Source organism: Mobula birostris, chromosome 14 (genome assembly GCF_030028105.1).
Source record: "Mobula birostris isolate sMobBir1 chromosome 14, sMobBir1.hap1, whole genome shotgun sequence".
In the NCBI taxonomy this organism is placed as follows: domain Eukaryota; kingdom Metazoa; phylum Chordata; class Chondrichthyes; order Myliobatiformes; family Myliobatidae; genus Mobula; species Mobula birostris.
The window spans coordinates 24,228,725-24,246,757 of NC_092383.1; the positions used below are offsets into that span (position 1 = coordinate 24,228,725).

The following is an 18,033-nucleotide window of genomic DNA, read 5'->3' on the forward strand; positions in this document are numbered from 1 at the left end:
AGAAAAGAGCAATCATTTCACCAGCAACCAATTCAATCAGAAAGATTCTTACAGCAAGTTCCCTAGGATTATGAGCCAAATGTGGACAACTGGGACTAGCTTTTTTGAGCACCTTGGTTGTCACAGGCCAGTGGGGCTGAGGGCCTGTTTTTGTTCTGTATGATGCTGTTACCATTTAATGAACACTTCCAAGTTTCAACTTAGTTTTGGAAATAAATTTACTTGATTCTTTTATGTTTTGGTCATATGGTTGTTTCTTTTATATGTTTTCTTTAAGATCTGGGGCGATATCCAGAGCTTCAATATGTGTACGTAGACAACAACATTCAATTATGTGGACTACCATCTTATCTCTATAACAAAGTTATTGGCCACAGTGGGTAAGAACATTTTGCTTTTCCTAATGAGTAGTTAATCTTTAATTAACAAATCTGGATGCCATTAAGTGTGCAAAGTGACATTTGAGCACATTAACTTGACAATTAGTTGCTTATAATCAAGGCAGTAATAAGATTCATAAAACTGAGTATCTAGACGGTTCAAAAAAAGTTCAAAGTAAATTTATTATCAAAGTACCTATATGTCACTGTAAACAACCCTATGATTTATTTTCTTGTGGGCGTATTCAATAAATCTATAGAATAATAAACACAACAGAATCAATGAAAGACCACCCAACTAGGGTGTTCAACCAGAATACAGAAGACAACAGACTGAGCAAATTCAAAAGAAGAAATAATAATAATAAATACACAATAAATATCAAAAACATGAGATGAGTCCTTGAAAATGAGTCCATTGGTTGTGATGGACAAGCTGGGATGAAAAACAGTGGAAAAAGTCAAAGACAACTATTATCCATAGACATTGGAAATGCTGGAGCTGTTGAATATATAGATGTTCATTATGTTATTTTAATTTGGGAATATAAAGATTTTACACAGGTTGAGATTTTAGTTTGTGTTCATACAAAGTGAACTCTTTTGGCGTGTTATTTTTTTATTGCCCATTGATGGAACAACAAACAATGAGGGAATTGCAGCTAGACACTCAATGGCCACTTTACTAGATACAGGAGTGGATCCTGGTGTGGTCCTTCACTGTTGTAGCCCATCAGCTTCAAGGTCTGACATGTTGTGTGTTCAGAGATGCTCTTCTGCACACCAATATTGCAACTGTGGTTATTTAAGTTACTGTCACCTTCCTGTCAATTTGAACCATTCTGGCTGTTCTCCTCTGACCCTTCTCATTAACAAGGCATTTTTGTCCACAGAACTTCCGTACACTGGATGTTTTTAGTTTCTCGCACCATTCTCTGTAAACTCTAGAGACCAATGTTTGTGAAAATCCTAGGAGATCAGTTGTTTCTGAGTTACTCAAATGACCCCGTCTCGCACCAGCACTCATTCCACGATCCAAGTCATTTAGATCACATTTCTTCCCCATTCTGAAGTTTGGTCTGAACAGCAACTGAATCTCTCGACTGTGTTTACATGCTTTTATGCAATGTGTTGCTGCCACATGATTGGCTGATTAGATATTTGTGTTAATGAGCAGGTATATGGGTGTTGGTGGCAGGATGGAGATATGTCTCTACTAAAGAGGTGTCAGCTGCTCCTTCCCTCTGCTAGCCTGCAGGTCACCCTGCTTAGCCCCCCATTCCCCCCCCCACCCAATCAGGGTCACATGAAACCATAGGAACAGGTAGTGGATGGTCATATGAGCAGTTGGTGCATATCACAAGTCTTGGTTATGCAACTACTGAAGCTAAGCAGACAATCTCTGAAGAGTATTGTTAATGGCTAGGGCGTCTCTGCTTGTAAGGACACTGCCCAGAGGAAGGCAATGGCAAACCACTTCTGTAGAAAAATTTACCAAGAGTAATCATGATCATGAGACCATGATCACCTATGTCGTACGATATGCCACCTAATGATGATGATGCTTTTGTACCCAGTAACGTGGACACTAGGTGTATGAGATTTTGATGAGGTCATGACTTGTATCACTAGAACTTGAGCCTTGCTGCTCAAGGTTGTGTAATTGTCAGTTCCTTTAATTACCTAGTGATTTTCCCATTTGAGAATTATAATACTGAGTTTAGATTGTCAGTTTGATAAAATCTTAAAAAAGCATGAGCAGGAAAATATAGAATGTTATCAAGTTCTGTAAAGTTTACAGCTTTGTCTGTTTATGATTTGCCTGTTCAGGTTTTGATTTCAGCCTGTGAATCTTTACTGAGGGGTAAACTATGGTCATTCTTTGCTAGGATACTTAAATTTTTGAAGCGACTGATAGAATGAAAAAGGATAGACCTGGTATAAAAAATGGGATAAGGATAGTAGAGCGGAAAGATTTTTGCTTCGCAAATTAGGAGATAGTTTTTTTACATGCAGCTAAGAAATGGAAAATTTCAAAGAACATATTTAGTGGTTGTTCTGGTGATGTAGAATAAACTGAGAAATTAGAGATGCAGGTTACAAAGGTAATATAATAATCATGTTACTTTAATTTCCATATTCTGTACATTAGACACACCAAATTTGCTGCAATATATGGACTATGAACTCATGGAGAGCAATTGAAATACCTTTTTTAGATTAGAACCAATGAGTGAACAGGTAATGGGTAACGAAAATAGAAAATGTTAGAAATCTCATCTACGAAAAGAGAAACGGTTTATATTTCAGGTCTTTAATATTTTATCAGAACTGGAAAAGAGGATGATATAAATTAGTTTTCAGCACCAGAGAAGGCTGGGGAGGAATGTGTACAGTAAGTGAAGTATCGTATCTATGATAGGATGAATGGAAATGGCTTAATGGGCCCAGTTAGCAACGTATTAAGCTTCTAGGTTTGATTAATGAGTTATGTATTAATAGTGAGTTGGTGGGCAGTCCGGTAGCCTAGACTTGTAACAATAGGATATGAGAGACTGAGTTAGTGCAATGATGCAATAATAAAAGCAAAAAAAGAACATGCTGGAAAACCTAACCTTGCCAAGTAGTATCTATTGAAATGGAACTATTTTGTGTTTCAGATGAAGAACTATTCTTCAGACCTGAGGAAGATTGAAATAAGTTTTCTCCTTCGGTCCACTCTCCTCTTCCTTCTTCTCCAGCCCATTACTTTTCCCACCCACCTGGCTTCAGCTATTACCTTACAGCTAGCCTCCTTCCCTCTCCCCTCACCTTTTTATTCTGGCGTCTTCCCCCTTCCTTTCCAGTCCTGAAGAAAGGTCTCAGCTTGAAATGTTGACTGTTTATTCATTTCAATAGATGCTGCCTGACCTGCTGAGTTCCTCCGGCATTTCTGTGTGTTGCTTTGAAATAAGTTAATCTATGAGGGTATGCTAAGAAAAGCTCTGATAGATTGAATGCATTGGCACATGAGATGAGGTACAGTGTATGTAGTTTGCTGCTGATGTGGTTCTGGAATACTAGGAAATGTTCAGCCAACATAATTGTTCCCTGAGGGCAAGGAACATATGATGGCAAGCAGTGGTTCTTATCGAGAGCTTTTTGTCTAACTGAAGGTTGTGTGATACTGTATTGAAGAGGTGTTGAGGTCAGCATAGAGCAGCAATGGTCACATTAAATGTGGTTGCAAGCCTGAGGGGTCTGGTGGCCTACTCCTGCTCCCGTTTTCTTGTGCTCTGGTGTAAACTTATAGACTTTGATGTTGTGTCAAGAAACTGCAACGTGTCCTAATGGAAGATGAGGCATTGCTCCTCATGCTTGTATCGGGTCTCCTTGTAACAGTGCAGGAGGCCACAACAGAGGGGTCAGTAGGAGTGGGGTGATGAAATTGTAGATAACAGGAAGCTCCAGGTTATTCCCATATACTGAGTGCAGGTGTTCCATAAAGTGATTATCCAATCCATATTGCTTCATGCAGTTTTGAGATCTGAAAGTAGTACTGAGGAAATCAATGGCACCTGAAAGGTAATAGAACTATAGACACTCCAGAGTTGCTGCCTGAATTCTCCGTATTTTCAGCATTTTCTGTTTTTATGTTGGATTGCTCTTGGCTTGAACTTGCAGTATTTTTATTTTGCTCTCCGTGAGTTTTGTACTAAAGTAGGTCATAAAGTGATGACCTTTACTTGGAGTAAGTTTGTAGTTTACTGGGATGTGAAACCCATTTATTGCTGGAATTACAGGGATAGAAGAATAATAGTGAGAATATTTTTTAATAAACCAGGAAGTTGCTGCCAGGAATGTCCTGCTCCATCAGAAACTGCACAGGATCAGTATCGTGACACTAAGATACACAAAGCAGTATGACCTTCCTGTACTTTGATTATATACATTCAGTTAGCTAACCTGAAAAACCTCCCTCGAAGACTAAATCTGAAGTTTTATTTTCTGGCAATCAACTTCCTGGGACTAAAAATTAGTTTTCATAAATGTAATTCATTCATTTTAATTTTAATTACTGTTAAAGCGTTCAAAGAAATAAAGGGCTTTAAATAAAACTCTTGGACTTTTTATCTCCCCACAGCATGCTTTCCCTTTTATCTTAACACTTTTTCTGCCTAATTTGATAATAAATTAAATCTCTGACTGACTATCCCTGCTTCAAACTTGCTTTCATTTATAAGCAATGCCTCAAACTCATGATTAGTTAAGGAGATACTTGCTTGCTTGCCAATTCACGAAGGTTTCAGGTTCTCTGTAGCATCATTAGTTCAGTTCCCAATTCAGAGAAAGTCCCGGTGCAAAGTCCCATGGAAAGTCTACTGGTAAGTGTAGTAAATAGCTGGAATTGCTCATGTGCTGCTGCTAGCAAAATCTTGCTCAATATAATTAATTCATCTGACATATAGAAACCAAATTATTCACATCATTTTTGTAATGTTTTTCTCTCTCAAGTTCAAGTTCAAATTAAAGTTTGACATTCAACCATACATACATATACAGCTAAATGAAACATTGTTCCTCTGGCGCCAAGGTGCAAAACACAGTATGTATAGTCTCACACTGCACATATAATTATGATCCACCACATACAGTCACAAAATAATATTAGCACAAGTCCCTGAGTGGCATGGCTGAAAGGTTGACAGGGTGACATAAAGTGTGAGGTACATGTTTATGTAAAACAGTGTAATGTTACTGACACTAATATAATTAAATGAGCAGTAGTGTAAATATGTGAAACAGCAGCAATAAAAGATGAAACGTGTCTCTGTGAATTGGAGAATGAGGTGTAGGCCGACAGAGCATTCAGACAAGGTTACATGTGTGCTGGGTGGCAGCAGGGTGTTAAGAAGTCTAACAGCCTGGGGGAAGAAGCCATTACTCAGCCAGATAGTTCTTGTTCTTATGCTGTGGTACGTGACAGTAAAACATGTACTAAGGGTCAAGGAAGGTAATCAGTGTAAAGAAGAAATTGGCCTCTGTCAAACAAGACATTTGTAGGAAAGGATAAATGATAACCAAGATATTAGGATATGCAATATAAGAAAAATCTTCACACACAAGTAGAAATTCTGATCTGAATCCAATGTTACAGTACTCTCAAAAAGTGTGACTCTACACAATAGTGGATTCCAGTTAATTGGGACACAGTAGGATCAGTACACTTTGGCCCAATTAAAGTGGCTGTCCAGTTAGCCAAAGTTTCATGGGAAGAGTTAAAAGTGTGCAAAAGAGACAATCTACTGTTTAACTAAGTAATAAATTATGTATTTAAATGAAACACAGAACAAATTGGAACATGAACAATGCTACTACAGTACTATAAAACTTTGTGTGTGGCCTAATTGGAATATTCTGTGCAATTTTGGTAACCTACCTACAGGAAAAAATGTAAATAAGGTTGAAAAAGTACAGAAAAATTTTTCAATGATGTTGCTGGGTCTGGAGGACCTGAGTTATAAGGAAAGATTGAGTAGGTGTAAAGCTTCTTTTCCTTTGAATGTAGAAGAATGAGAGGAAATTTGATAGAGGTATACAAACTTATGAAGGATATAGATAGGGTAAATGCAAGCAGGCTTTTTCCACCGAATTTGGGTGGGTCATGGGTTAAGGGTAAGGTGAAAAGTTTAAGGGGAACATGAGGGGAAACTTCTTTGCTGAGAAAATTGTGAGAGTATGGAATGAGCTTCTAGCTCAAGTTGTGCATGTGAGCTCGATTTCAATGTTTAAGAGAAGTTTGGTTAGGTGCATGGATAGTAGGGGTATGGAGGGCTATGATCCTGGTGCAGGTTGATGGGGGTAGGCAGTTTAAATAGTTTCAGCATGGACTAGATTGGCTGAAGGGCCTGTTTCAGTGCTGTACTTCTCTATGACTCTAAGTATGGTGTAGTGTTTAACTGCCACATAAGTGCACATGACAGATGCCAGTTAAAAACATTGGCAACAGTCTCCTATCCTAATTAAGCGGCAGAATGTCCCAAATAAATGAAAAGGTTCCCAGTTATTTTCTTGATTCGTTTTTGTTCTTTGAGTTCTCCCAAATTAGCAGCTGCCCAGATTAACTGTTGGCCCAATTAACCAGAATCCACTCTGTTGACTTATGAATATAATTTTGTTTCCTGTTTAATCATAGTTGTGGTTCCTCAACACAAGATGAAGATGTGAAGCTGTCATTTTCCCATAAACAGATGACCATCATTCTGCCAGATGAAATCCTGGGAATAGGAACAGAAAATGACCCTGTGCCAACCCTTCAAGAAATGGTTATGAGAACTATCTACAGTGTTTTCCGAATATCTGATAAAGGCATGTTTAACTAGTAATCCTTTTATTGAGAGTGACTGATAATATGAATAAATGGTTTTATAGTTTTAACATTAAAAATGCTTTTATTACAGTACTATAAAGATGATGCTGCCCAAAATGCCAGTGGGGTTGACAGGCAGTAACTATAAGAGTGATAACCATTTCATCAATTTTGTAATAAATACAAGAAATGGGTTAGACTATTCTTCCATAAGGTTTTAGATGATTTGCCTCACTTCCATAATTGCTATTTTTTAAAATTCCTTTAGCATCCAATGAATGATCTATCATTTCCCTACTCTTCACTAATTTTGCAATAATTTTTATTCCTTCATTTAGAGAGACTACTTCTAATGGCCAAAATGCTATTTATTTTAGGTGATTGGCAAAAGATCCAGTCTAACGGGTCAGCCTTTTCATTTTTCCTTGTGTTGCATTGCCACCTGAACCAACTCACTGCTACTCAATATAATCATTGCACTTCCCACCAATAAACACATATACTTCCATAGGCTAGGGGTCCATATTTGTACAAGATGTTCCTGTAGTGGTCTCACCACAATATATATTGTGCAAGAATTCTTTGCTTGCTACTATTTTCCTTTTTGATAATCAGTGACTTGGGACACATGCCAAGATCTTTCCAACAATATTAGGTAATTAAGTATAGTTAAACTTGATAAAAGCATATTCCTTTTGCACTATGTTTTTGGTAGTTTATAGATTTTCATGTCTTTGTACTGTACTACTTTTGCAAAACAGCCTATGGATTTTGAAAATAAATTTTATCTTCTCACGCATTCCACTTTCAAACTGCAATGTGAGGGATACACTAGGAAGTCACTGAAAATATTTGCATGTGCATCTCTCACTAACCTATTTTATACAGATCCTTACCATACTCATCTACAGTACATTCTAAGGCTAGAGGATGAAAAACAAAACTGTTCTGTTAGTTGTGTGTTCCTTTGTTGTAGCATGCACTAAGACATGAATTGATTGAATTCTTTTCCACTGTCCTAACTCTTCTCAATTAGCTGATTCTTTACTTCAATTATGACATTGGAAGGAAGAGCAAATTGTTGGCTATGCAGAAAATTTGATGTAGAGAGTTGTATCTCCGTTTGTCTCTATTGATGAGCGTTTTAAATGGTAAATGTGTATTGGTTATCCTTACACAGAAAACAAAAAAATAATGTGATTTAGACTTGTTCAGATAATCTAAAACTGAATTCCTGTGCCTATTTATGAAAACTGGCAGTGTGCATTGCATTATCACTTCCAAACAAAATTTATCCATAGTGCATTATGCATGACATTTCATTGCAATGTGAACTATGTGCATTTCAAAACTACAACAGACCTTTTTTTGAAACTGATGAACATCATCTGATCTTCAGTGTTTCCTGAACATACCAATAAATTCTGTTTAATTTAAAAGTTCAGGTTCAAATTTATTGCCATCTACCTGTACATAGATACAACCAAATGAAACAATGTTCCTCCGGACTCTGGTGCACCCACAATACATGTATCACGTACAGCACATTAAACAAAATATTACCACAAATAAGTTAATAAAATATAATTCAAAATTCATGTAAAATGTGCAGCGCAGGTAAACAGTACACAGGTCACTGTCCTAGTGATAAGACCTTGGTGGTTGCAGGGTATTAATCAATCCCACAGCCTGGGGAAAGAAGCTCTTACCCAGTCTGGTGATCCAAGTCCTGATTGCTCCTATGCTTTCTTCCTGATATTGGAGGATCAAAGTGTTTGTGGGATGGGTGGTAGGGATCCTCAACAATGGTCGGCGCCTTCATATACATTGCTCCCAGTAAATGTCACAAATGTCTCACCGGGGAGGGAGACCCCGGTGATCCTCTCGGCAGTTTTAACTATCCTCTGTAGGCTCTTGCAGTCCAATGACTTGCAGCTTATATACCACCCAATGATGCAGCCAGTAAGGATGCTCAAAGGTGCTTCTGTAGAAAGTTGTTAGAATAGGGATGGGAGCCTTGCATGCCTCAGTCTTCTCAGAAAGTGTAGGCACTGCTGTGCTTTCTTGACTAATGAGGAGGTGGTGAGGGTCCAGGTTAGATTGTCCATTATGTTCACACCAAGGAGCTGTATATACTTGTCAAGTAGGTGCATGAGCCTTGTGGAACGTTTGTCAAATTAGCAGCAAAGTAATCCAATTTGCATTACTTGTAATATTACCTGATTTGCTCTGACCAGTACAGCCTGTGCTGCTGAAAACCAGATGTGCCCTTTGTTTCATATGTGCTGTTCTGTGCCTTCAAGCATTCACTCTGGGATTTTTAATAGTAGTTTAAATTAAACAAGATTATGTCACTGCAGCCAGTGAAGATGGGGATGGAGCCTATATTGGAGAGAAAAGAAAACATTTCATTTGGTTTACAGTAGAATCTTTAATAATGATGCGGAAACTTTAAGCTGTTCAGGTCAAAGTGATATATTTGACTGATACTGATCAGATTCGCTTCTTTGCCAATCTGGTTGAAGTATTTAAATAGAATTTGCAGATATTTGGTGTTTATGAAGTAAATAGTCAAGTACATACTCAGAAAATTTTGTAATCTCATATCAACTACTTGGGACATTCTGTGGCAAGTCGCAATGTGCTGTTTTCTAAAGTTGCGGTTGCTATAAATGGTAGTTGTTCTTTGGTTAAGGTAACACACTGATGAATGATCATGATGAATTAAAGGAAAGGCTGATTTCAAAACTGGAGGTTAAATGCTTTCATTTTGTAATAAGGCCTGCTAAGCACAAGCAGTTAGACAAGAAAACATAGGAGCCGAACTGGGGATTCATTCCATCGAGTATACTCCACCATTCCATCATGGCTAAGTTATTAACCCTATTGTCCTGCCTGCTCCCTGGAACCTTTAATATCCCTACTAATCAAAAACCTAACAACCTCTGCTTTGCATATTTATTTTTTAATTTATTAAGATACAGCGGCACGCCATTCAGCAACCCATATTTAATCACAGGACAACTTACAATGACCAATTAACCTACTAACCAGTGCATCTTTGGACTGTGGGAGGAAACCAGGTCACCCAGAGAAAATCTACGCATTCCACGGGAGGATGTACAGACTCTTTACAGAGGGCGCCAGATATTTTCAACTCTGAACTTTGATGCCCTGTGCTGTAATAGAATTTGGCTAATCGCTACGCTACCGTGGTGCCCAGTGACTTTGCCTCCACAGCCGTCTGTGGCAATGAATTCTACCGATTCGCCGTCCTATGATTTTATTATTCTATATTTATCCAATCATTTCCCCTTTTCCTTATTTTATGTAGGAAGCAGAAGTTTCCATTAAATAATGTGACAAGTGAATTGCAATAATTAGAATAGATTGTCATAGATTAGATGTATTTTTAATATACTAATTATATTATGTATTTTCTATTCATATGTGATGAATATTGTCTGTCATATTGATTTCTTAATTTCTGTGTATGAACAGCACACTTGTTTATGTATTTACAGGATGTGGATATTGCTGGCGAAGCTAGTATTTATAGCCCAGGTATTATTGCTTTTGAGAAGTTAATGGTGAGCTACCCTTGTTGTGACTGGGGCTAAGGAGTTTGAAGGTTTAGGTCTAGTGATGATGAAAGTCAGATGATATATCTCTCAGGGTGATGTGTGACAGGAGAGGTCTGATAAGTGGTGCTGTTGCCATGCACCTCTTGTACTTGCTGTTCCCTTGCATCTACTGGGTGGCAGAGTTTGAATTTGAGAGACTCCTAGAGTTTCATAGGTGGATAGTGACAATGCATTTAAATGCTGCAGACACATCCACCATGTGTCAGTGATGGAGGCAGTAGAGGATCGAGTGCCAATCAAACAGATTGGTTTGTCTTAACTCTAAATGAAATATATGCGGAAAACAGAATGGGCCAAATTTATTTCTTCAAGCTGCTAATGAAAAAGCAAATGTTTAAACCTTTTATTAACAAGGTCTTGGTTATTTGAGTGCTAAGTGTAAAAGACACGTAATGTAATTCCAATTTTCTAATTGACTTACAAATATATTCAAATTGTTTTTGATTGCTTGAGAATAAGTGTAGAAGAAAATGGCATATAATTTTGTGCTTTTACCATTTTGAGTTCATAGTGATTTCTCACAGTTTAGTGCAGCTTCATCCAACTGCTGAATTTCAGAGAATTGTGCAGTGCTCGTGTGTATTGATGTTGAAACATGAGTTACAGAGTGATCAGGCATGGGGAAGGGGGATGCACCTCCCCACTCTGTATATCTTTCGTCCTCATTTTATAAAGATGGACTCTGATCAGAAATTGCATTCTTTACCAAATGGGAAACAAAAATTGGAAGGAGGAACTGAGATACAGAAAATCTTATTACCCCAGTGATCAGATTTGGTGGATGTCAGAGTTTATTGACTTTTCCTCTGATCTAATAAAGTGGTTTGTGTTATGACATCTGATCTAGGGAGAATAAGTAAAAGAAAATATCAGGGCTTGTTAATATCTATATAGTACACTACCAGTAATAATACTACCTGTAACATAACATGTACAACAGTTGAAGCTGTTTCTTTACCTGTATTGCAATTGCTGTGCAAGTCTGGATTCAAACTGTGGTGTTTGTACAGCTGCTGCATACATTTGATAAAAATCAAGCTTCATTAAATAGGATGATAATTGCAAAGAAATTTACAGTGTTATGTTCTTCTCTAGGTCTGGAAATCTTGTCCCCAATCTCATTACCTAGGAATCTGTACAAGTTACTATTCTACCCACTGGGACATTGTCATCATTGCAGCAAACCAATGTTTACCATTGTCTATCCTAAGTGTTATCCTCTGGTGGAGACCCCTATGGCTGCCTTGTATAATGGGTAATTATAGAAAAAAATTATTGTATTTCAAATATCCATTGAGATTTTTGCTGAAATGAAAAATATCAGTACCCAAAGGAAAGTGCACATTTTTTATTTGATTGAGAAGTGAGTGTATTAAATTGCAACAAAGGCAAAACAGTTGCATATTTTTATGTTAGTCCTGACGAAGGGTCTCGGCCTGAAACGTCGACTGCACCTCTTCCTAGAGATGCTGCCTGGCCTGCTGCGTTCACCAGCAACCTTCATGTGTGTTGCATATTTTTATATCGACTACCGAAATCAAATTTTGCACATTCTTGCTACTGAGGAATATTTTAGTAATTTTTGCATTAATTATGTTTAATAGCCTAATGGAATTTAAACCATGTACCTGGAGCTTCCCTTAAGAGAATTAAGATTCTCTCTGTCACGAAAGTTTGAGCACAGTAATTGTGTGTTGTCTTCATGAAACATTCACCATTGTTCCAGAATCTAGTTGAACATTCGTTATTTACTTATGTCTGCGTAACTGAGTAGTCATGGTTGTTTAAAAGTCTTTCTCAAGAGTCAGTAGGTTGTAGAACATAGAACAGTACAGTACAAGAACAGGCCTTTCAGCCCAACTAAATTAGTAATCAAATACCCAACTAAACTAATCCCTTCTGCCTACAAAGTGTTCACATCCTTCCATTTCCTGCACATTCGTATACCTATTTCTTTAATGCCTCTGTTATATTTGCCTCCACCACCACCTCCACCCCCCCCACTGGCATCACATTTCAGGCACCCACCAATAAAAAAAACCTGCTCCACATATCTCCTTTGAACTTACCCTCTCTCACTTTAAATGCATTTCTGACTTGGGAAAAAGTTTCTAGCTGTTCAGTTTATCTGTGCTTCTAAGTCACTCGTTATCCTCCTTGCCTCCAAAGAGAAAAGTCCTGAACTTGTTCATCCTGTCCTCAATTGTCATGCTCTCTAATCAGAACAACATGCTGGTAAGTCTTCTCTGAACCCTTTCTAAAGATTCCACTTCCTTCCTATCATGAAGCAACTAGAACCGAGCACAATACTCCAAATGTGTTCTAACCAGAGATTTATACAGTTGCAGCATTACCTTATGGCTCTTGAACTCAATTTCCTGACTAACAAAGGCCAGCCCACTATGTGCCTTCTTAACCATCCTATCAAATTGTGCTGCAACTTTGACGGATCTGTGGAGGCAAATCCCAAGATTCTTTTGTGCCTCCGAACTGTATCCCTGTATTCTGCCTTCAAGTTCAACCTTCCAGAATGAATAGTGTCACTCTTCTCTGGATTGATCTCCATCTGCCACTTCTCAGCCCAGCTCTGTATCCTATCAATGTCCCACTGTAACCTATGACATCCTTCTACACTATCCACAACTCTACCAACCATACTGTCATCTGTGAACTTACTAACCCACCTTTCCAATATCTCATTCAATTCATTTATAAAAATATCAAAGAGAAGGGGTCCCAGAACAGACCCCCTGGAGCATGACTGGTCACCAAATTCCATGCAGAGTTGCTGAATTCCATACGGGATACGCTGCATCTACTCCCACCGTGTCTTCTATGGGCAATCCAATTCTAAATCTATGCAGCCAGGTTTTCTTGGATTCCATCCCTCTTGACTTTCTAAATGAGCCCACCATGGGACCTTGTCAAATGCCTTATTAAAATCTGTATACACCACATCCATTGCTCTGCCTTAATCAATATGTTTTGTCACTTCCTCAAAGATTTCAATCAGACTCACCAGGCATGACCTGCACTTCACCAAGCCACATTGACTATTCCTATTCAGTTAGGACCTCACCCACATCTTACACCATCAAGCACATATTCCCTTCTTTATCCTTCAGTGGTTTTACCCTCTCCCTAGTTATCTTCTTGCTCTTGACATACATGACAAAAGCCTTGGGATTCTTTTCAATCTTACTTACCAAGGACTTTTTTTTGTTGACCCCTCCTGGCTTTCCTAATTCTCTTAATTCCCTAAGCTTTCTAAATCTTACATATAATTCTTTTTTCTTCTTGACTAAATCCATAACTTCTCTACATCCAAGGTTCCCTTACCTTGCTATTTTTGTCCTTTCTCCCTAATGGAACATACAATATCTCTCCTGTGCTCTGCACAGTTGATCTTTGAACACCCTCCACGCGTCATATGAAAGTTGTCCAAAAACAGTTGATACCAATTAAGTCTCTTGCCTAGTATACTGATAATTTGCAATGCTCCAATTTAATACTCTCGCATGAAGTCCTTATCCTTATCTATAGCTATCTTAGAACCTAAGGAGTTGTGATCATTGTTCTCTAACGGTTCTCCCACAGATAGGTCAGTCACCTGCCCAGGCTTAATAGCCAACACTAAGTCCAGTAAGTGTTAGACTATCTACATATTGATTTATGAAACCCTCTTGGATACACCTAACGAATTCTGATCCACCTAAACCTTTTGCATTAAGGATATCCCAGTCTACATTAGAGAAGCTGAAGACACCCATTACAACAACCCTGTTGTTTTTACACCCAATATTCTCTCTAAGGTGTGTGTGCACACATCTTTTGCTACTAGCGTACAAAGGAATTTAAACTGCGCATGAAATGTTGTCACCCTCTACCTCGGTGGCATGTTAAGTATATTTCACGATCTTACACAATCACATTTCCTTTTCTGATGCGGGCGGTGTTGACAACGTAGAGTTTGCAATAATTTGTCTGCAGATTTTAGAGCTGGCTTATTATTGAATAAATTCTTCAGTGCGCAAATGTTGTTATCAGTGGGCAAAAAAATTGTACAGCACAAGAGTTTTCAGCACACTCGACATTACAAATTAGTGGGAGCATTGTCACCTTTCCCTAATCTGCTTGCCTATCTGTTCGTCAAGTCCTGCTGGCTATAGGGTTGGGGGGTGGGGGTTATATTATAATCTAATTAGCATGGTTGCATCTTTCTTATTTTTGAGTTCTACCCATATAGACTCGTAGGACAAGCCCTCCATTATGTCCCTTTTGAGCGCAATGGTGATATTGTCCCTGATTAAAAGTACAACTCTCCAGACTCTTCTGCCTCCTTTATTTTAATCTTTTCTAAAATGTTGAAACCCTGGAAAATTAGACATCCATTCCTATCCCTCTCTCAACCAAGTGTCTGTTATGATCACAACATTATAGCTTCTTGTACTGATCCACGCTCTTAAGTTCACCACTCTTACCCATGTACTCCTAGCAATAAAATACACACACTTGAAACTCTCTGTCCCATTCTTTCTATTACCTTGCTCCTACCTGTTCTTGCTAGTCATGACCTCTACCCTCCTTTCAATCCCTCCACTTCCTGAACTTGTGTTCTGGGATTCCTGCTCTCTGCCAAAGTAAGTTTAAACTCTCACAAACAGCGTTGGCAAACTTCCCAGCCAGGATTTTGGTTCCCTTTCAGTTAGGGTGTAACCCGTCTTATACAGATCACTCTCTGCCCCAGAAGAGGTTCCAATGATCCCAGGAACCTGAAACCCTGACCCCTGTGCCAATTTCTCAAGGAGACATTCATCTATTCTATCTTCCTATTCCAGCCCTGACTATCACGTGGCACTGTGAGTAATCCAGAGATTACTACCTTTGAGGTCCTGCTTTTCAGTCTCTTTCCTAACTCTCAATACTCAGTGCATAGGCCAGTATTAGGACATGGACAAATAATCTGTACTAATATTCCTCTGTGAGAGTATCTGTAGTTTCATAGATGTAATCAGTTAAATCAGATATTAATGCAACACCTGTTTCATCTATGCCTGTGGTTCAAATGGATCTTGTACCATAATTTCAGAAACAGTGTCATGAGCAACAAATAACATCAGTAAGAACAGATGAACAATTCGTTCATTCAGTGATTAATTTTTTTGAAAAATGCTTTGGGGTTTTTGATAGGAGGGCTTCTCAGGTTTGACCATGGATCTGCACCCTAGCTGTGATACAGAAGCCAGTCTGCAAGCCAGGGCAGTGCAATATGGAGAGCAACCTGTTGCCCATGCTGCAGGCTGCCCCTCTCCTTGTAGCTGATAAATCCTAAGGGACAGCAGAGCCTGATAGAGTTTTGCACCAGCAGTATAGCAGGAGTTACCAGTCAGCATTGAACTTAACCAAGGGTTGCCTTAGAGACTCCAGCTCTAGAGCTTTCCTCTGGGTTTACTCCTGTAGCCGCCTTCTTGAGTGGGTAGAGCCGCAAGGCAGTGGAGGTTTGAGATCAGAGTTTTCCTTCTCCTAGGTGAGCTGCAAACCATGGCTGAAGGGCCCCATCTGCCCGGAACAACTTGTTTCTAAGGTGCCAGTAATCTGCTTTTGCCCCTTCTCCTGTCAGTAGAAATGAATTCACTGGGCTTAGTAGCTAAGCCACGCACAAAGACTAGGAGCTGGACTTGGTTCTTAGAGGTTATTTGACATGCACGCCATTGGGAACATTTAATAGATAGTGGGAGCTTATTCCCACTACCCTCTCTTCCTCCCCCGCCCACCTGGCTACAACAACCTTAAAGAACCGTTTTTTGATATGGATGATTAGTTACCACACAAAATATGTCTCCTATAGTCATTCTAAGAAAACTACAGTATTGACTCAAAATGTTGCATTGTATGGCGGATGTAACTCTTACTCTGGGTCATCATCCAAATTCTCGTTTTCAGAAAAATCTTGAGACTTTCAATTCCATACCAAACCGCAAAAGAGCACAAGTATTTACAGTGGTGCTAGAAAGTTTCTGAACCCTGTAGAATTTTCTCTATTTCTGCATATGAGCTAAAATATGATCAGATCTTCAGACTAGTCCTAAAACTAGATAAGGAGAACATGATTAAATAAGTAACACAAAAAACGTCATACTTGTTCATTTATTTATTGAGAAAAGTGATCCAGTATTATATGTATTTGTTGCATTTTCAAGGAACTCTGTACTCGTATGCCTAGATCTTTCTGTTTAGCAAAACATACCAGGTACCTGCTATTCACTATGTATGTTCTACCCTGGTTTAACTTTTCAAAATACATCATTTGCACTTTCATCCTGCAATTAGCAGATGATACTAAGATAGGTGGAGTTGTGGATAATGAAGTAGGTTTTCAAAGCTTGAAGAGAGATTTAGGCTAGTTAGAAGAGTGGGCTGAAAGATGGCAAATGGAGTTTAATGCTGATAAATGTGAGGTGCTACATTTTCGTAGGACTAATCAAAATAGAACATACATGGTAGATGGTAGGGCATTGAAGAATGCAGTAGAACAGAGGGGTATAGGAATAATGGTGCATAGTTCCCCGAAGGTGGAATCTCATGTGGATAGGGTGGTGAAGAAAGCTTTTGGTATGCTGGCCTTTATGAATCAGAGCATTGAGTATAGGAGTTGGGACGTAATGTTGAAATTGTACAAGGCATTGGTGAGGCCAAATTTGGAGTATTGTGTACAGTTTTGCTCACCGAATTATAGGAAAGATGTCAACAAAATAGAGAGATTACAGAGAAGATTTACTAGAATGTTACCTGGGTTTCATCTCCTAAGTTACAGAGAAAGGTTGAACAAGTTAGGTCTTTATTCTTTGGAGCGTAGAAGGTTGAGGGGGGACTTGATAGAGGTGTTTAAAATTATGAGGGGGATAGATAGTTTTGACATGGATAGGCTTTTTCCATTGAGAGTGGGGGAGATTCAAACAAGAGGACATGAGTTGAGAGTTAAAGGGCAAAAGTTTAGGGGTAACATGAGGGGGAACTTCTTTACTCAGAGAGTGGTAGCTGTGTGGAACGAGCTTCCAGCAGAAGTGGTTGAGGCAGGTTCGATGTTGTCGTTTAAAGTTAAATTGGATAGATATATAGACAGGAAAGGAATGGAAGGTTATGGGCTGAGTGCAGGTTGGTGGGACTAGGTGAGAGTAAGGCACGGACTAGAAGGGCCGAGATGGCCTGTTTCCATGCTGTAATTGTTGTATGGTTATATGGTAATTGTTTGTCCACTTTCCCACATGAAAAATATCCCATTGTAAATTTAAACAATCTTCTTCACTGTTCAATCTGTTTCCAAGTTTGACGTCATTTGCAATCGTACCAATCATGACAGCAACACTCTTAACCAATCTTTGACATATATGATGAATAACAAGGAACTACAGCATCAATACTTGCAACACACCACTAATCAAACACCTACAGTCTGAAAAAACAACCCTCCATTACCACCCTTTGCCTCCTACCACTTAGCCAGTTTTGTATCCAGTTGGCTAATCCATTGTAGATCCCATGTGTTCTAACCTCCGTCCCAGTCTACCATGCGGTTCCTTGTGAAAAACCTTGCTAAAGTCCATGACACATCTACTACCTTGCCCTCATCAGTCTCTTGTCACTTCAAATAAAACCTCAA

General features: G+C 38.8%; 1 protein-coding gene across 5 annotated transcripts in view; it reads left to right on the forward strand.

Annotated features, from left to right (window-relative positions):
- Positions 1–18,033, forward strand: part of lrrc28 (leucine rich repeat containing 28) — a 92,858-nt gene that overhangs the window by 66,634 nt on the left and 8,191 nt on the right. For all 5 annotated transcript variants that reach the window (XM_072278250.1, XM_072278254.1, XM_072278251.1 and 2 more), the window contains 3 exons: positions 278–380; positions 6,556–6,728; positions 11,469–11,628. In XM_072278250.1, coding sequence (XP_072134351.1) covers positions 278–380; positions 6,556–6,728; positions 11,469–11,628 — 436 coding nt within the window. The remainder of the gene's footprint in view (positions 1–277; positions 381–6,555; positions 6,729–11,468; positions 11,629–18,033) is intronic.